Source organism: Cnephaeus nilssonii (assembly GCF_951640355.1).
Source record: "Cnephaeus nilssonii genome assembly, chromosome: 16".
Lineage (NCBI taxonomy): Eukaryota > Metazoa > Chordata > Mammalia > Chiroptera > Vespertilionidae > Cnephaeus > Cnephaeus nilssonii.
Window position 1 is genome coordinate 53,426,582 of NC_137087.1, and position 20,182 is coordinate 53,446,763.

The 20,182-nt window shown below is 55.4% G+C and overlaps 1 protein-coding gene across 9 annotated transcripts in view; it reads right to left on the reverse strand.

Moving 5' to 3' along the window:
• AFAP1L2 (actin filament associated protein 1 like 2) overlaps positions 1-20,182 on the reverse strand; it is an 86,284-nt gene that overhangs the window by 20,661 nt on the left and 45,441 nt on the right. For all 9 annotated transcript variants that reach the window (XM_079794152.1, XM_079794153.1, XM_079794155.1 and 6 more), the window contains 4 exons: positions 14,092-14,220; positions 7,075-7,149; positions 5,666-5,760; positions 604-694 (listed from right to left, as the gene is read on the reverse strand). In XM_079794152.1, the coding sequence (XP_079650278.1) occupies positions 604-694; positions 5,666-5,760; positions 7,075-7,149; positions 14,092-14,220 (390 nt within the window). The remainder of the gene's footprint in view (positions 1-603; positions 695-5,665; positions 5,761-7,074; positions 7,150-14,091; positions 14,221-20,182) is intronic.

The window sequence follows — 20,182 nt, forward strand, 5'->3', positions numbered from 1 at the left end:
TCAGTGGTTGAGTGTCAACCTATGAACCAGGAAGGCACAGTTCGATTCCTGGTCAGGGCACATGCCCGGGTTGCGGGCTGGATCCCCAGTGGGGGGTGTGCAAGAGGCAGCCAATCAATAATCTTCTCTCATCATTGATGTCTCTCCCCCTCCCTTCCTTTCTGAAATCAATAAAAATATATTTTTTTAAAAAAGAATTACTACACCAAGAGACGGAGAACCTACAGGCTGTGACTTCCTGACTCCCAACACACCTCTCTTCCAACACATTTCTGTGCTGAATCCAGGCACAGCCAGTTGGGAACACCCAAAACATCGGGCCCCTGAACCAGCTCGCTGTGGACCATCCCAACCCCTCCTTGCAGGCGGCGGGGTCTCGCTGTGGACCGTCCCAACCCCTCCTTGCAGGCGGCGGGGACTGCTGCAGGTCTCAGCTCCCCACTGAGCAGAGGCTCAATGCTCTGTGGCCAGTTCTCAGCTTCAGCCACGCCCTCTGGTAAGAGCAGCCCAGGCTGTCCTTGCTGCCAGCACCCATCTGTGCAGGAAGCGGTTTACCCCCACCCCCACCCCCACCCGAGTCCCAGCCCCGGCCCCGGGATGTACCATTGAGGGACATGTCATATGGCTCAGCCTCTTCATAGTAACCCTCTGGAGACTCGATCTTTGGGATGGAGAGCTGTTTCCGTTCTGGAATCTGTGGTATGAACGAATAAAACATTTTTCAGATACGATACACCGGCAACAGCATGGAATTAACGCTCTGGGTGGAAAGAGGGGGAGCCTAGGAGAGAAAATGCTCGGTTGGACGTCAAGCAAGTTGGGAGGGAGGACTCGGACCACCAGGACCCCATCCACTGTGTCTGCACGGCATCCGGTGAGGGCTGTGGGCACACTGCTCAACCCCGCCGAGACCAGCTTTCTCCTCAAGGTGAGGCTCACTCCCCCACCGCACACACCAACTATCCTTACACACGTGACACCCAATTCACAAAGGCCAGAAGGTGTCAGGCTGTTGTGGTGGCTAAATAGAATATACTTTCTAAAAAGACAAGGACTGCCCGGCCGGTGTTGCTCATGGTTGAGCGTTGACCTATGAACCAGGAGGTCACCAGTTCGATTTCCGGTCAGGGCACACGTCTGGGTTGCGGGCTCCATCCCCAGTGTGGGGGCGTGCAGGAGGCAGCCTGTCCATGATTCTCTCTCATCATTGATGTTTCTCTCTCTCTCTCCCTCTCTCTCCCTCCCTCTCTCCCTTCCTCCCTCTGAAGTCAATAAAAACATTAAAAAATAAGACAAGGACTAATCAGAGGCCCATGGAGGAAAATGACCAGGTTCCTAAGGATTTAGAAACTTTTACCATAATACAATCAATCATTCATTCAGCAAATACTGGATGGCTCCCGCATATTAGCTGCGTGGGACACACTCCTGTGGTCAAGAAAGACCTAACTAGATAGGGAGCGTTCACAGTTCCGGATCAAGTGCATCGTGAACGGTGCTGTAATAGACAAGGTCAAGTTCGGTGGGAACAAGGAGGGTGTGAGGAACATTTAGGACCAAGGAAGGAGGATGCCCAGGGGATGGGACCTTGGAGCTGCGGCTCAAAGACAACCATGAGGTTCGTATGTGGCATTGGGGTGGAGTGCGCACAACTGGAATAGAGCCACCTCATTACACTGACACCATGGCCCCATCAGAGGTCAAAGGAGCAAGAGAGCCTAATGTCCCGGGGTTAGGGATAAAGAACTATTCTTTCATCATCATCATCATCATCATCATCATCATCATCATGAAGATTATGAACATGAAGTGAAGATACAGAAGAGATGTGACTTCAGAAACCTGTCTGCAGGGTCGCAGGAAGAAGGCTATCCGGTTCCGCAGGATTTGCCAGAGGTCGGCTGACTTTTTCGGTAAAGAGCCAAACAGAAAGCACTTCCGGGGTTTGCAGGGTCTCTGATCTCAGCCCGTCAAGTCAGCTGATGCAGTGCCAGAGCATCCATAGATGATGCCAAGCTCAGTAAGTGTGGCTGCGCTCCAGTAAAATGCCTTACGGAAAAGCGGGCGGCTGTGGATTTGGCCGATTCTAATAGAGATCATGGCTGAAGCTGATGGCCTGGGGTGGCCCGGATGGCCTGGGGTGGCCCTGCACTTCTGAGCTACCTGCCCCAGAGAGCACGGTGGGAGGTTCCCGGGGGGGGGGGGGGGGCTGGTGCATCGGCCAGGCCCAGCTCTGCAGACTGGCGGTGGTGATGTAGGTTATGCAGTTGCTGCCCGCCCAGAGCAGCTCACTTAAAACCAAGTGATGCGTGTCCGGGCCTCTGAAGGGAGGTGGGGTGGAGGTGGCGGTGCTGGCCAGGGCACCAAGAGTGTCAGCGCACATCTGTTTCTCCCACAGTGACCACAGCCCCTGGCGGTGCAGCCAGTGGCCTGAAGTGCCACAGCGGCCTGAGTCACCGGCCACACCCACGAGGTTGCTCTAGACCCCTGGCTGACCCTTCCATCGCGGGTCGGGTCTGCTGTGCACTGACTCTGAGGCGGGGGGGGGGGGGGGGGGGGGGAAGGGGATGGAGGGGGACCCAGCCGCCAGAGAGAGAATCAGGACATCCTGAGCCCGGGACAGAGGCCATCCACCTGGCCCGGCCACAGGCACAGGGGACCCCAAAGCCCAGGCAGACTCCAGCTTCTACCACAGCCACTCGCAGGCCTGGGGCCGGACAAGCCACCACGGCTCCCTGAAGCTCTGGGGTCAGGGTGGGAAGGGCGGGGCTTTCTCTGTCTGAAGAAGAGGGGTCACAGGGTCACTGCAAGCTCATGCTCCCAAACTACTGCTGCTGCTCAAGTCGTCCCCCCACCTCCTCCTTCTTCCTCCTCCCCCCTCCTCCTCCTCCCCCCCTCCCCTCCTCCTTCACCTCTAACCCCTTCCTTCTTCTATTTGTCCTCCTCTTCCTCCTCCTCCTCCTCTTCCCTCAGAGCCCCAGCTGCTCCCCACTCTGCCCTGACGCCATTCCTCTGGGGGCCTTGGACTAAGAGTTATGGCTCCCTGAGCCAGACTTGACCAGAGAGGCAGCCTGAGGGAGAGCAGGCGTGTGCGTGCGCGTGTGTGCAGGGAGGGGTAAGAGCCCCGACTACGCCAGCCACCCCCTTTCTCACCGCACACCCAGCAGCTCCCTGGGGTGGGGGTGGGTGCCCAGGACAGAACTGGGGGAGACCTAGGAAAGGGATTTGCAGTCAGCACCCCTTTCCTTCTCAGCAGAGAAATTCCACGAGGAGGGAGGACCGCAGGCCAGCTGTTTGCTGGAAGTCCCCCAGGGCCTGGAGCGTGTCCACTGGAACCGTTCCCACCGTCCGAGGGCCACCCGACTGTGTTATTCTTGGGTGGTGATATCTCCCCGGCTCCGAAGCCACGCTTCTCTCCAGCACTGACAGAGCCACCCCCGGCCCCTGCGGCCCTGCTTCTCACACCCCAGAGCCCGGGGCCTCGGGACCCACGCCCCGGGCGACCGGAGGAAGAGCTAAAGCCCGTGCCAGAGCCTCCGGGCCAGGGTCCGACTGGTTTATAACGGCAGGTCCCAGCCCCTCTGTCCACCACCACGTTTGTAAAGCACCGCGACCCAGAGCAAGTCAGCCCCACCCAGCACTCCTGCCTGTGGGACTCTGCCTGGTGAACGCCCCCCCCACACGACCAGGTGACCCACAAGCAGCCGCCCCAGGCGGGGCCGGTGGTGGCAGAATCAGGTGAATTCCGGACAGAACATCCCTGCCCTGGCTCGGAGCAGCCAGCTGTCCGCCCCCACCACCAGCAAGCGGGACGTGGGACGCACCAGAAACCACAGCATCGCCCGCGGGGCTACGGCCAGCAGCAGCTGGATGGCCGCAGAGGGGACGTGCGTCTCCCCCACGCACTGGGCAGGAAGCGAAGGGGAGCTTTCGGATGGAACAGACCTAATGCCTTTGCTCCGCTAAAACGACCGGCTTAGTTCCGGGAGGCCGCAGAGTGGCTGACACCAAGGCCCTGCGTCCGATTCCCGGCCCTGCTACCTCCCGGGGGAGGGATCGCGCCCAGGTGTGTTAACTCCCTGAGCCTGTTTGTCCAGATGAAGAACTGGCAGAGATAGGCAGGCAGTTGGCGAGGAGGACCCGGCTGTGTGCGCGAGGGTGTGGCCGTCACCAGAGTCGCCAGTGCAATGGGGACACCAGGGACTCCGATTCTGAGATGCAGAGCCTCTGCCAGCTGTCACCCAAGTCAAGGAGCCTCGTGCGGTGGGACAGGGTCCCAGGCCCTCCAGCCCCACCAGTGTGGCCACAGGCGAGGAGCCTGCAGAAGCCGGCCACCGCAGAAGGCATGAAGGCAGGGGGCCTGGGCTCGAGATCCCCTCAGCGGTGACCTCAGCTCTCAGTGATGGGTGGTCCGGAGGGAGCTTCCTGCTGGTGCTGATCTCCCGGAACCCCTGCTCCGTGGACATCGTCTCACCTCATCCCTCTTGGGGAAGCCTCCCAGCCAGACCGATGGAGGAAAGAACTCGGGTTCTTTTGAGTTCTGGCTCTGCCACGTGGAGGCTGTGTGACACCCAGGCCATAGAAACCTGCTGACTGCACGCTCCTCAGCCATAAAGTATCAACACCACTACTTACCTCACCAGATATAACACAGGATGCCACGCACAACCTCAGGCCGCTGAGTAAGACAACCTCGTGGAGAGAGGTGTCCACTTTCTGTTCATTTCCACACCAGGAAACAAGCGCCAGAGACCTTATAACTTGCTCAAGGTCAAAGCGCTAGTCCCTGGCTGAGCTGGGGCCTGAACCCAGGCCTATGATTCCATAAATCCATCATTCATCCCTCCTTCCTTCCATCCATCCATCCATGTGTGTGTGGCTCACTGTATGCAGACACGGGACATTAAACACTAAACAGGACGCAGTCCCTGTCCCAGGGAGCTTGTATCTGGCCTGAGAGGCACATTTCAAGGTGGCAGTGCCGAGGAGGTGGTAAGTGGACAGTGGGACGGACAGTAACTGGGGCGGGATGGAGGTGGAATGCCCGGCATCCGCAGGCCAGGGAAAGTCGGTGTGAGAATGTCTAAGAGATGAGGAGGCAGCCGCCATCGAAGAGCCAGGCGAGGAGGTGCGTTGTCCCCGAGGCAGGACCGACCACGTGGCACAGTCCCAGTGACGGGCGCATGCGCAGAGGCTGGGGATGCAGCTGGGCCACACTGGGCAGGCCCTGGGGCCGTGCCAGGAGACGTGGATGTTTTTTCCTAAGTTCAACGAGAGCTACGGGCTGATTCCAAGCAGGACGCGCAGTGTGACGTGACGTACAATTCTGAAAGCCCCCGGTGGCCTGAGTGGGCAGCCACAGCTGGACGTGGCCCCACATGGCGCTGGGTCCAGAGCCTGACGTGGCCTCGGACACATTGTGGCGCTTGCTAAAGGGGCTCTCCCTCATCTCCCCCTTCCATCACCCTCAGCATCCCAGGACTGTGGTCCTGAGCAAATGACGTCACCTGCAGACAGGCCTACTTTGGCCCTGTCTCTCCCAGTGCCCGACACACAGTAGGTACGCAGAAAAGGCTAGACCTTGGACGGATGGATACCTGTGAAAACAACTGGAAGTTCATGGGGCCCGAGGCAGGGAAATCAGGGGTCTTGGGCCCACACTTACGGTCTTGGGGGGCGGGAGGTCCGGGAGACTCTTCTGAGGGGCCGTGGCGTGCTGGCGGGGCTCCCCGTTGGCCAGGGGGCTCTGCTCCTCAGGCGCTGTGGGCAGCAAGCAGAAGCTCCGGTGAGGGGTGCCAGCCTCCAGCCTCGCCGCAGGCCCTCATCACCCAGGAAGGCCTGCTCACGTGTGCCCGCGAGTGCTATTTGGGCAGGTGCTAATTGCCCAGGGGCTGGAGCCAAGGTTGTTTTCCCTCCCAGAATAGGGCACAGCGGGGGCCCCCGCCAGATTCCTCAGGAGGAGCGGGTTTGGGGTCTGGCAGGCTCCGCAAGCTCGCCTCCACCTGCCCCGTGTCAAAAATGGCCTCGCCACAGAGCCCTAGCGCCCGGGGAGCTGCCCTGTGGTCACTATATTAAGCCACGCTCGGCTCCGACCCTGTGATTAGGGCTCTTTCCTTCCCACGGTTTAGCGGGAAGGCCAGCGGCCCCCGGCGCAGGCGCTGCTTCCGTGCCGGTGGGTGCTGCTGAGCCCAGGCCTCGCCATGGGGCAGGTGGAAACGCCACACTGAAGAACTTGACCACCCACACCCCCTGCCCGCCGTGTGCTTTTGAGGGAAAGGCACCCAAGGAAGGCCCTTCGGTGTCTGACCATTTTGGCCAGCAGCCCCGGGAGCCCAGGACAGACAGGCGCAGGCAGACCTGACGTCGGGGCTTCGGTGGCTGATGTTTGGGAGCCAAGATCTGAATAGGACGGAGGGCTTTGGGGTGCCGTGTTTCTGCCTCTCTCCGAGCCTCTGCCTTTGGGAAACAGGAGTTGGGAAATGGGTTTCTAACCCCCCCCCCACCCCCACCTACAAACCTCCGGATCTCCCTGGGGTCTGCCAGCTCTCCTCCTGAGGTTTTCCAAGGGAAGTCGGGAGGAGACCTGAGCAGAGACTAAGACAGCCCGGAAGACATCCCATGTCCTTCCTGCCCAAGAGAAGACCTGGGGAAAAGCCTTTACTATTAAGGCAGTTGCTGACCTCACCATTTCCTCCCCCCGCCCCGACACACACATAAAATCCAGACTTCTATCGAAGGTCATAAAGCCGGAACCGTGGGGTCAGCACCATCCACAGCTGCCTTCTGAAAGCGTCTGAATTATAACTTCCTATTCCTGGGACAGTGCCGGGAAAAGCTGAGAGGCTTTGGGAACGGGTTCGCGAGACCTTTAAGAGGCAAGGAGGCGGCCCGATGCAACATCCCAAAATACATCAACCCAAAATACACCAACCAAAATGTGACTCTCCAAAATATCTCCCCCGGGGCCCGTCTGTGGGTGCTGGCGGGGAGGACGGAGAGCTGGGACGGGACCAAGGCTCACACCTTCCCCTCTCCCGGGAGCTGGCCAGGCCGTCGGCAGCCCCAGCCCCGTACCTTTGTCTTGGGACTCGGCATTCTGTGGCTTGCTGACCGTCACTTTGTTCATGTAAATGTACTCCTCGTCAGAACCTGCAGGGGGAGGATGGAAGTTCGTGTGATTCCGGGAAGGGAAAGGGCTTCCAGAGAGAAACGGTGTCCCTTAGTGACACTGTCCTCTGCTTGGATTCCAGGAAAGACTCACAACATTTTGAGTTGACCAAGAGTCCAACATAAACAAAGAAATGCCAGGTTGCCGACTGTTAGTTTGCAGTCAGGGTGCAGACATCTTAAGGGGAAAGGCACCCACATCTCAGCGATTTGCACCTCATATTCCACTCACCAGAGATTGCTCTGGGTTTCCTAGCGTTTCATTTACATTGTAGAATGCTTCCTATCAGTCACTCTCACTCTAGTCTGAATTACTTGCCTGGGCTAACCAGAACAAGGTCTACGTTTAAGACAGGTCACACTGAGGATCTGAAAGTTTAGCTCCCAGGCCTCTAGGTGGGGTGCCAATGTGGGGGGCCTGAGAAATCCAAAGCATGAGCTCTGGGTTTAGAGGGGTACATGTGCAGGGAATTGGCAATGGAGCACTTCCAGCCACCTGCTCTACCCTGGAGATTGTACCTTGCAGCAGCATATCCCTTCTCCTCCTTTAGAGTAATTTCTAAATTACTTTCCCAGTGCCTGCCTGGGCCGAGAAAGGCTAGTCTCCTAGCACTTGCTCAGCTGCTAACACCCAAGGCCTCTTTTCTCCAGGCGCCCGCCGAGGAAGCTCATCCTAGCGTTTCTCCTCTTACAAACCCTCCTGCATGTCTTTCGAGGCCCTTAATTTGCATTTCCTAGAGACGTGTGGCTGATAGATTCCAGTGGTTGGAGACGCTGTTACCGAGCCAAGGAACCCAATTCAAACCCCTGGCAAAGGAGGCCGTTCCGTGCCAGTCAGTTCCTCACCACAGACCGCGTAGACTCGAGCCAACAGGCCTGCGAAAACAGTCCTGAGAACTCAGAGGAGCAGGAGGAGGATGCCACCGGATGCGTCCTCCACCGTCGGTCCGTGGATCGCCAGCCCGGTGCCCAGCCCCGCCGGGACCAGCCAGCCACACCACCCCTGTCCCAAGGGCTGCAGGAGCTCACGGAGGGAACTAGGAGGCCCCAACACAGGGAGCTACAACCGGCCTGTCTCCACCTTCCGGGCTCCAGAGGGGCTGAGCCAGTACCTCCTGCAGAGCGTGCGCAGGGGGAAAGGGCTCTACAGGAGGAGGCCGGAGAGGCTGTGCCATGAATAGTGTAATTCTGGGCAAAACACCTCACCAGTGTGGCCTTGGTTTTCTTGTCCGCATCGTATGGAAAACCATCATGATGAAATATGGCCTCTTTCTACTTAACTGTGAAGTTCAAGAGTACAAAACCCAAATATTGGGAAATTTGAAAAAGGAAGGTAGTCTCGTAACTGACGAAGATTAAAAACGGCAGCCTAGCCCGGCTGGTGTGGCTCAGTGGTTGAGTGTTGACCTATGAACCAGGAGGTCACGGTTCGATTCCTGGTCAGGGCACAGGCCCAGGTTGCGGGCTTGATCTCCAGTGTGGGGTGCGCAGAAGGCAGCCGACCAATGACTCTCTCTCATCACTGATGTTTCTATCTCTCTCTCCCTCTCACTTCCTCTCTGAAAAAAATTTTTAAAAAAATTTTTTTAAAAAATGGCAGCCCAAAATATGGGCACTAACTCACAGTCTCAATAATGGGAAAATGGTGAAACAAACCATGACACATCAACATACACAACAGCACTGTATGCCTGTAACCATAAACGAATTACTGAATAGCGTGGGGATCGGCACAGCCACTGGGAAGTGATTTTGGAGGATGGTTTAATTGTACGTCTTCCTATTCTTTGACCCAGCATTTCCAATGCCAGGAATTTCTCCTGGAGACCAACTCCAGCATGTAAACATACTCTTACTTGAGGATGTTCATTGCAATACTGTATGAGGTTTCTTAAAAAAACAACAACAAAACAACAAACAAACAAAACAAGAACAAAACTTAAATGCTCACTAACAGGAGACCATTTGAACAATACTGTTCATCCATGATGCTACCCAACAGTGAAAAATGAAGTAGGTCTATGTCTGCTGTTTATAGCGACAGCTGAGATGAAAGTTAAAGGGCCCCATTTCAGAAGAGAAAAACCATGTGGACTGCCAGCACGTGGAAATGCGCACGGACAGCGATTATAAACGCAAAAACACTGTCAAGCCAAATACAGAGGCAGGTCCCCACCACAGGATACCCAGGGACCCTGATAAAGATCGCAACAGGAATCTAAGGACATAAATCATGCCTAATGTTCATTTTGCATTTATTTCTTTTTTTTTTTATCTTGCTGACTACGCCCACACTGCCACACGAAGAAATAAAAGGCAAAATACTGTTATTGTTTTAACTGTCGGCATTCTCAGCAGGTGCTTCCTCCAAGAGGGAGGCTCGTCAGCTCCAGAAAAAACTTGCAAAGGCCACCTCCAGGGCTGCGCGTCTCCCACCTCGGGCACCTGCGGGCCGGGGTCCACCAGGTCCTTATTCTCAGAGGGTTGTGGATCCAGGACCATCCAGGTTGGCAAGGAGGAGGCTCCCAGGACCGCCTGCAATCCTGGGAAGAGCCCAGTGAACGGGGGCCCTCCCAGGGGAGGCTGCTGAGCTGTCCTGTGGCCCGGGGAGCAGCCGCCTGGGGAGGGAGGACGCTCTCCTTCATTCCCAGACCTGCACCCAACACCAGCGCTAATCTAGGTGCGGGGACCCCGGACACTCTCTGCCTCCAGGAACCCAACAGTCTGAGGGCCGGTGGGCGGGGACCCCAATGGAGGAGTTACACCCGAGTATGAAAATAACAAGAGCCGACGGTGTGGCTGGAAGGAGCACCCTCCTGCCCTGAGCCGGCTGTGCTTCCTGGGGGAGGGAGCGTGCCTGTAGCGGGGGGGGGGGGGGGGGGTCCTTCCCCGGGAACGGGGAGACGGGTGGGGAGGAGAGACATGGACCCTCTTTGCTGCAGTTGGACAGACAGAACATCTGAAGCTCTTCCCAGCGGAGGGGCAACGCTGAAACTTCCCTCTAGTGCCTGAGCGGGAAGCTGGGGGAGGCCTGGGCCCGCACTGGCGAAGGCAGGAACCAACAGCAGGCCCCCATCCATAGACCTCGCCGTGCAGACCAAAAGCAAAGTTAGTAGAGAATTGGTGTGGCAATAAGAAAGCAAAAGATGAAAAAACAACCCGAATGGAAAATTCCATCTGAAAAGTGTCAAACCCACGAGAAACAACAGCTCAGCCAGCGTCGGCCCCAGGCTGGCTCGGCGATCAGCCGCCTCTACCTCCACGCTCCATCGGCCCGAGCTCATTTTTTGGAGGAAGCACGGTGAGGCTGAGAGCGAGACGGGTGCTGTAGGTCCGGGGGACTCTGGATTCTGTCCTGTGCGGTCCAGGTTAGTCTGACACCCCGGGGCTGGAGGAGAGCACAGTGGTGGGCGCACCTGCCCAGGCCCTGCTCGGGCACCGGGGCCACGGGGCTCTGCAAGTGACTTCCCAAGCCTCGGTTCCCTTACTGGTAAGATGGGGACAACGACAACTCCCTCATTGACTTGGGAAGGGAACTGGATGACAGAGACCATGTCATTTTATATGCTGAGCCCAGTGCTGGGATCCGGTCAACGCACAACATTAGCTGCCGTGACAGCCACTCTGTGGTCAAAAGGATGCGCCAAGGGGACCAGGGGGAAGTTCTCAGGGGCAAAGAGCAGTGACTGTCACAACCTTAAGACCAGAAGTGGCCGCCATGGGCCTCGGTGGGGCGGTGCACGTGTACTGTTAGCGGCCGGGGTGGCACTCTGGGGGTGCGTCGCACTGGGAGGCCGTGACCGGGTCTCGGCAGCCTCCTGCAGGCCTGCGAGCTGCAGGGACCAAGTGAGAACACGCAAAGGTCAAGTGTGAAACCAAGGCCACCCTACTGCAAGGGCCACAGCACGCTACACCAACACGGGGACCCCTCCCCCCAGGGGCTCTGCGAGAGGGGTTAGAGCCAAGCACCAGGGTTCGGACCCCATCACAGAGGTGCTTTCCAGTTCCCGCCAGAGATTCTTCATCCCTGCACATTCTCAGGTCAGAGCACACGGCGATGGGCTGGGGAGTGTGCTGTTTCAAAGATCTGCTGAGGGCCCTAGCCAGGTAGCTCAGTGGATGGAGCACTGGCCTTCGGACTGAAGGGTCTAGGGTTTGATTTCAGTCAAGGGCATATGCCCGGGTTGTGGGTTCTATCCCCAGTAGGAAGCGTGCAGGAGGCAGCCAATAAGTGATTCTCTCTCATCATTGATGTTTCTCTCTCTCTCTTTCCCTCTCCCTTCTTTTCTGAAATCAATAAAAAATCCTATATAATAAAAGGCTAATATGCAAATCAACTGAACAGTGGAACGACTGATTGCTATGATGCTCACTGACCACCAGCCTGTGGGGAGCGGGCCTAAGCTGGCAGTTGGACATCCCCCAAGGGCTCCTGCACTGCAAGAGGGAGCAGGCCGGGCTGAGGGACTCCCCCACTCCCGCCCCAGTGCACAAATTTCATGCACTGGGCCTCTAGTAATAGTAATAAAGGATCCACTGATGCCCAGCTGGCATAGCTCAGTGATTGGGCATCAACTTATGGACCAGAAGGTCACAGTTTGATTCCCGGTCAGGACACATGCCAAGTTTGCGGGCTCGATCCCCAGTGTGGGGCATGCAGGAGGCAGCCGATCAGTGATTCTCTCTCATCACTGATGTTCCATCTCTCTCTCCCTCTGCCTTCCTCTCTGAAATCAATAAAAAATAAAAAAATAAAAATTAAAAAAATAAAAGATTCCGCTGATGAATCCTCTTGCAGATGATTCATGCCTCTCTACCTCACCTGCTCTGTGATGTGGCTTTCCCATCTGCCGTTCCCACCTTTGATGTGCGGCTGACCAGCACGCGGGCAGGCCGGCAGACGCTCACTACAAAGCCAGGAGCCTGGGAACCAGGGGCTGGCCTGGAGCCCAAAGACCGAGCAGCTCAAGGAGAACGCCTCTGATGACAGGCGGAGGGAGCCAGGATTGTTTCACCAGGAGAGAAGGCTGCCGGGCAGGTAGCAACATGTCCAGCTTTACGACGACTCTGTTATTCAGAGAACAGAAACTAGTTCCACCGGGAACAAAGAAGAGGAAAAGGGACCTTGGCGTGTGGCCTGGCAGGTTCAGGTTGGCCGTAGGGAGAACTTCCTGACTCTGACGGCCAGAGCAGGTGCACGCCCCCTGCCCGGCACGGATGAAGGCTGCTCCTGCCGAGAGGCAGATGGAGGACATGCCCTCTGATGGTCCCTTACTGTCCCCGAACATCACTTCCGATCCTCAAGCAACCGAGATAAAAATAAACTCAGCTCAACTGTTATGACTTCACACGAAGGCTTTTCTATTAGAAAAAAAAAATAATCGGAATGTGCTAGAAACAAAACCATGTGTCCATAAGAAAACGCGTCCAAGAATGTTCAGAGCGGCCTTATTCATAATGGTCCCAATGTGTGAAACCGGAATGCCCAGCCCCGAGTGAATGGAGCAGCAGATGGTGGCATCGTCACAGAAGGAAACACTTCTCAGCAATAAAAGGAAGAAACCACTGCCCCGCCCCACCGCGTGGATGAACCTCCTGAGCGAAAGAGGCCAGACATGATGTGCACGCTCTACCATGCCATCCACGTGAAGCTCAAGGGCGGGCAACGCCTATCTACGGTGGGAGAAACCCGGACCGTGGTTGCCATGGACGGGGGGGGGTGGGGGGGAATTCCCTGGGAAGGGGCAAGAAAGAACTTTCTGGGATGACAGAAATACTCTGCCTTGTTTTGGGTGGTAGGGACACAGACAGTAGACAACTGTCAAAACTCAACCAATTGCGTACTCATGATCTGTGTACTTGCTTGTGTGTGAACACGGACCTCAGTAAAAAAGAAAAAAAAAAAAACAACAACTAAGAACTCAGCATTCTGTGATTTACAAATTCTTAAAACTGTGTTTTCCCATTTTCTCTTGGGCTGTATGACACGTGGCAAGTTATTTAAAGTCTCCTGGCCTCGCCCTTACCGGTTTGACTCAGTGGATAGAGCGTCGGCCTGCGGACTGAAGGGTCCCAGGTTCGATTCCGGTCAAGGGCATGTACCTTGGTTGCGGGCACATCCCCAGTAGGGGGTGTGCAGGAGGCAGCGGATTGATGTTTCTAACTCTCTATCCTTCTCCCTTCTTCTCTGTAAAAAAATCAATAAAATATATTTTTTTAAAAATAAAGTCTCCTGGCCTCAGTTTCCTCCTCTGTCATCACAGCCAACCTCAGAGGGCTGTCTTGTAGATGAAACAAGTTAATAACGTGAGCAAGTGGGAAGCCCTCAATGAAGCCTCAGCTGTGATTACAAGAGTTTATTATCCCTTCTCTACTTTCCACCAGTACGGAAAAGTGCTTTGGAAACACTCTGTTGAAAACCTCACTCGTGGCTGATGTGTTGAGTGGTTGGAGATGTCTGGGCTCCCATTCAAGTCACATCCCTCCTACACTATTGTTATGGGCTGGACCGTGTTTCCTCCAAATGCATATGCTAAATCCTCGCCTTCAGGAGCTCAGAGGAGGACTGTACTTGGAGAAGGGGTCTTTAAAGAGGTGATTAACATTAAAGGAGGCCACTGGCGTGGGCCCTAATCTAGTGTGAACTCATAAGAAGGGAGATTTGGACACAGACCAGCACAGAGGGAAGACGGTATAAAGACCCAGGGAGGAGACAGCCGTCCACAAGCCAAGGAGCAAGGCCTCCTAAGGAACCAAATCAGGAGACACGTCGATCTTGGGGTGCTGGTCTCCAGGACTGTAAGGAAATACATGTCTGCTGTGTGAGCCACCCAGCCTGTGAAACTTCACTTACAGTAGCCTTGTCAATACAACCACCATCGGTCCCTTCCCAGGGGGCCTCCCCCAGGCCCGGGCCTCACTTACTGCTGCTTTTGATGTACAGGCGGAGGCGCTCGGCCAGACCACTCTTCCTCTCCACGGCCGTGCTGCTCAGGCTCTCCTGGTCCAGGATCCTGAGGAAGTCCTCCAGCTCCGTCAGCAGCTGCTCCAGGGCTAGAGCAGAGAAGAGAAGAAGCCTTTACAGTGGCTGCCTTCTTAAAGGCCTAGCTCTGACACCCCTCTCCCCGCTGCTCCCGGGCCCTGTAGCATCTCACCATGAACTCTCTGGTCCCGAGGGGAGGGGTGTGGGGTAAGGCCTGGCAGCACATGGGATGCCCAGTGCCAGGGTCTCGGGGAAAGGAAAACAGGCCCTCAGCCAACGATGCAGGTCTACCATTTGCTGGCGTGACGGTGGCCGAGATGGCCCAAGTCAAACCCCTAAGGCCGTGAGAATTTGGAAACAGGATTTTCTTCCTTGATAAAGGCCAATTAAAGTAGCTCAGCATCTGGAGAATTGGAACACAGATCAAACCCACAACCATCAAAAGAGGTGCTATGTTAGGCAAAAGAGCTACTTTTATTGTCAGGGTATTTTCTAATTCCAGTTGAAGGAATATCTTTAAAGTTTAGCCTTGTTTGGAATTCACTGCCTACAAGAGAGGGTACTTCTCTCAGGCTAGGTTGGCTACTGAAGCAGTTCTGCTGCAAACGTCCATTCCTTTTCATACCACCACTTCCATCCCATTTCTTCCCCTCTCCAATCCTTTGCAACTTGTGATCTGGGGCATATTTGTTTTTGATTCTCTTGTGTGCTGTGGGCTCTGGAGTACAGATTTTTTTTTTGGGAGGGGGAGGGGGGAACAGTCTATTTTACCCCATCTTGCCTTTTGTGTTTATTTTTAATATTTTCTTGTAAATATTTTGTAATATTGTAGTGAAATGGATCACAACGTCATTTCCTAATACAAAGCAAGACATGTGGGAAGAAAAATGTACCGTTTCTTTAATGAAAATTATTTCCCACTGACCTAAAAAAAAAAAAAAAGTGCTATGGTTGACCAGTTGTTCGTTCTTTCCCCAAGGATGGGGAAAGACAGAATCACTCCAAGGAGATGACACAGTGGTCACGCTGTCCTTGCAGAAATATGGATGACCCATCCAACACCACGCTTGAGCAAAGAAAACCTTCCCCTGAGTTTCTTCAGTGACTGGGCCACCTGAGTCATCACCAAGTCCAGCATCGCCCCCAAGGAGGGCCCTGGTCCCGCGGATCCCGTTATCAGTACGTCTCCCTCAAGGACCACCGCCATCGAAGCACTCGTCATCTCCCAGCTGGAAGCACCTTGCAGAAGTGCTAGTACAGAGGGCGACAGTCCAGGAGCAGGGCGTTCACCAGTGTGGTTGTCGTCACTATTAGTAGCAACCTAAATCTCCACTAAGAACAGGGCGGCCTGTCCGGTGGGGCTCAGTGGTGGAGCTTCGACCTATGAACCAGGAGGTCATGGTTCAATTCCCAGTCAGGGCACATGCCTGGGTGTGGGCTCGATTCCCGGTAGGGGGTGTTGCAGGAGGCAGCGCATCAATGATTCTTACTCATTCATCACTGATGCTTCTCTCTCTCCCTCTTCCTCTCTGAAATCAATAAAAAATGTATTTTAAAAAAAGAACAAGGCATTGCATTTGTTGACGGGTTCATCCTCTTTTGCATTTGCTGACGGGTTCATCATCTTGGCTCTCCCTGCCTGCCTGGCTCTCCAGAACATGCTCATTAATGGACGCCAGCTCCTTGAGGGCCTACAAGTGCTTTCCAACCACTGGAATGACCTGGAGAGCTTTTACAAATCCGGATGTCCCCCCGCTGGCGTGGCTCAGTGGTTGAGCGTCGACCTATGAACCAGGAGGTCACGGTTCGATTCCTGGTCAGGGCACAGGCCCAGGTTGTAGGCTTGATCCCCAGTGTGGGGCGTGCAGAAGGCGGCCGATCAATGATTCTCGCTCATCTTTGATTTTTTTTTTATCTCTCTCCCTCTCTGAAATCAATAAAAAAATATATATATTTTTAAAAATCCAGAGGCCCAAGCCCAACCCAGATTGATGAGCAGAATCTCTGGGAGTGGAACTCAGGGGCCAACAGTTCTTCAACCTCCGCACATAACTGCAATGTTGCAGCCAGCGGAGAACCACAGGTCTAAACCCGGTGCCGGGGACCACAGCTGAGGACCCTGCTCCCCATGACAGCAGCAAATAAGTCCAAACTGGCCCTACATCGCCTGCTGTGGGGACTCTGAGCAGTCCCGCGACCTCGCCAGGCTCCGGAGACCACCACGGGGCCTGCCCATCTCACAAGGCGGTTGTGAGTGACAAGGTCTGTGAAACTTTTCACCACTGTGCTTGTGAAGTGCTACACTAGCCACTCAGAGTGTTGTCACCATCGCATCCTGGTCTTCCTTCTCACCCCCTGGCATCGTCAGTTATTTTTTCCCCACCACCAGCAGTCATCTCTAAGCTCCCCTTCAGAAAAAAAAAACACCACCAGAATCTTGCAATGTAGCATTTCCTGCTAGATGTGCCTCCGAAGGGAAGGAGAGGAGGGGAAGAAAGTCACCTCTTCAAAGAAGCCCTCCCTGACCACCCTGTCCAAAGTAGGTATTTCTTGTTGTCTTTTGTTTTTGAATTTTTATTTTTTTAACTTAGCAGCTACCTCTTGCCTTCATAGCCCTAATCACAACTTATTAACAATACGAACATAAATGATTTTAAAAGTTTAAAATGAGGAAAATGAACAATGAATAAAATAACATTTTTCTTTACTTTGCTCATTTTTAAGTTGTATATGTCTTCCCCACCCGAGTCTGGTCTGTTAGCTCAGTGGAGTTGGGACCACATCTGTCTTGCATCTTTGCCCCCACACTGCTGTACGTGTGGAATGAATGAATGAATGAATGAATGTATAGGTACCTGCTAGCTGACAACTCTAAGAGGCAAGCGTCAGTCCATTTTGCAGACGGGAACCGAGTAGTCCAGAGAAGGCCCGCAGGGCCCATGGCAGAAAAGGTACCAGCAGAGCGTCCCGAGTCCACGAATGAGTAAAATTAGGTGAGACCCCACAGCGTGCCCGGCACGTGGCTGGGCCCTCGGCCTAAACTTACTGGAAAACTAAAAAAGCAGAGCCAGGGGAGCGTGGTCCCGGCCTTTTGCAGGCTCAGTAGCAGGACAAGACCAGCAGCCGTGGAGAAATGTACAGACCCAGGCACACCACCAAAACGTCGAGAGTCAAGTGGGGGAACACCAGCTTCAAGTGTGATCGGAGATCAGACAAGACCACGGCCCTCAGCCTGGAAGGCTTCTGGGAAGAGGCGGCGGTAGGGTCAGGCCTTGGGTTATTTTTTGGTTTGGTTTCGCACAGCTTTTCATGAGTTTCCTGTTGAGCTTAAAGAAGTCAAACCAGGACAAACAAAGGCTGAATGTGAGGACTCTGACCCTGAGCCTTGAACTCAACTACAGTGGAGAAGAAAAAGTGAAAGGGCCTGGCAAAGCCGTTGGGGTCTCGGGTGCATTTTTCCTGACCCCCTGAACTTCTCGAAGCTGTTCTGCTGTTGAAAAAAAAAAAAGAAAAAAAAAAGGCGCCCAAACGGAAAGTGTCTCTTCTCTTCCACATCCTCAACTATTCCCCAAAGCTGCCCGATTCCTGGAAAACAGCCTTTGTTTATCTTCACATCAGCAAATGAGGACTAAGGCAAAGGGAAGCGAGCTGTGCCCTGGGGAGACAGATGTGACCCAGATGGGGTGCCCAGCCCTTCCAGGGGCCCCCCTCTCTGGAGAGAGGGCAGTAAACAAGCAGGGAGAGAATAGAAGCAACTCAGGGATGTCCCAAGGATCAGGAATGTACCACGGGAGGAGAGACAAACTGGGGGGTTATGGGGACAGGGGTTCCTAAGCTGGCCATGGAGGCATGAGGAGGAGCTCACCAGCAAGAGGCAGAGGCACTGCAGGAAAAGAGGGTGAGGTGCTCAGAAGAGTGTTTGGGAAACCACACACAGCTCTGTCGGGGCCCAAGGAACATGGGGCAGGGTGGGGGCGGGCCTCCAAGGGGAGAAGGTGGTCTCTGAGGCCACAAATACAGAGCACAGGGGCTGGATCTGTCCTGCTAGCGCGTTAGGATCGAGTGCTGCAGGGCCTGCTGGGCAATGCCGTGGGGAAGGCCGGGGAACACTGCCCTTCAGGCGGGCGAGGGACAGACTAACTCTGCGAATAGGGAGGACAGGGGGAGGGGACCAGGGAGCCAGGAGCGGAGGCAGGGAGGCCAGCGAGATGACTGCTGGAAACGGCGAGGCCGTGTACGACCCTGAGCCCCCACCCCCTCCCATTCCACCAACCACTGAGTGTGCACATGGTGGCAACGGGCTCCCGAGGCTGACCTGTGACCTAGCTCGGTCACATCCGCAGTTAGGAGCGGCACTGGGGCTCACGTGCAAGTACGCTCAGGTCCAAGGCACGTGCTGCCTGCCACCTGTTGAAGGTCTGTCTGGGTCACGGTGTCGGGGTCCCCCGTTCCACCACAGTCCACAAGGCAGGGGAGGTGGCGGAGGAGCCGGACTCGAGATAGGACGGGCAGAGCCATGGGACCTGGTGATTATTCCACCAGACGTAGGGACTGTGAGAGAAGACGCCTCTGGGTGATGGAGAGACGCCGAACACCATCAGACACACAGGCTGGGGGCACGGCCATGGCCTCGCAGCTGCGGTCCCCTGCCATCGGGGAACGGAGGCGCCAGGCAGGTAGGCGGGGGGAGCAGGCACCCTCCTTTTCCTCTAAAGCGGCGGTGCTAGGTGAACGGTAAGCAACAGCATTACAGAAACTCAGGACCAGGAGCCAGAGTCCCCAAGCCCAGGGTGTCATTTCCCTCCTCTCTGGATCTGCACCCAGCTCCCTTCTGCACAGCGTCGCCCGGGACCAGGGGCACTCAGCTCTCTTGCCATCTTTGCCTCCGTGGATTCCTCCCTGTCAAAGCCAGCTGTCCACGGTCACGTCTGTGTGAGCCAGCTCTGTGTCTCAGGCCAGGCAGCAGCCCTCTGGTCAAGGGTCGGCCACGGTAGGTTTGGGTCTGTGACAAGGTGCTGAGCACGACAGGGGCCCGCGATCCTGCTGCCATCACACCCCCTGGGGCCCAGCGACAGGCTCTTGGAAACAACAATCAACAAAAGCGAGGCCCCAACGTGCACCAACCCGTTGACATTTTTCCACCCTCGGAGTTGAGGGGCGGGCAATCCCTCCGAGGAATGTGGCTGTTTCATTGAGGCTGCGGAATGCTCAGCCCGCTCCCCACCCCCACCCTTCTCGTGTTGGTCTCTTCCTCATCTTCCAGCGGAGGGAGGGGGAAAATAAGGGTGTTGTTCACTCTGGACACTGAAGGCCCTTGTGCGGACTTTGCATCCCGGCTCTGTTCAAGTTCAGAGCTGTCTGCTCAGGGTCTCACAAATCGTCAATAAGATGGTTGTTCCGGGCTTCCAAGGCCCACGCAGGGCCGGGCGGTCCAACTGCTCATTCCCTGCCCTTGGCCCCGGCCGAGCTCTGCCTGCAGCTGACCTCCGCCCCCGGCTTTCCTCGTCTCGAGGCTGTCTTGCTTCTGGGTCCCTGGGTTCCCAACCAGCCCTTCGCAGCTCCCCTGCTGCGTTTTCTGCACACATTTATTTTTCTTTTCTTTTTTTTAAATATATTTTATTGATTTTCTACAGAGAGGAAGAGAGAGGGATAGAGAGCTAGAAACATCGATGAGAGAGAAACATCGATCAGCTGCCTCCTGCACACCCCGCAACGGGGCTGTGCCCGCAACCAAGGTACATGCCCTTGACCGGAATCGAACCTGGGACCCTTCAGTCTGCAGGCCGATGCTCTATCCACTGAGCCAAACCGGTTTCGGCTCTGCACACATTTTCATGTCCTCGCCTGCCTTTGCTGAAGGCCCACGGCTGAGCCTGACTCTCCTTCCAGGAAATGAAGCCGATCTAGGCGCTAAGCATAAAGACACACAACCCTCTCTTCACCCCAACAGTCCCCAAGTTCAACGTCTGGGCGGATGATCCCTATGAACCCGACCGCTGGGGACCAACCGCAGTTAGGAACCTGGTAAAAGTT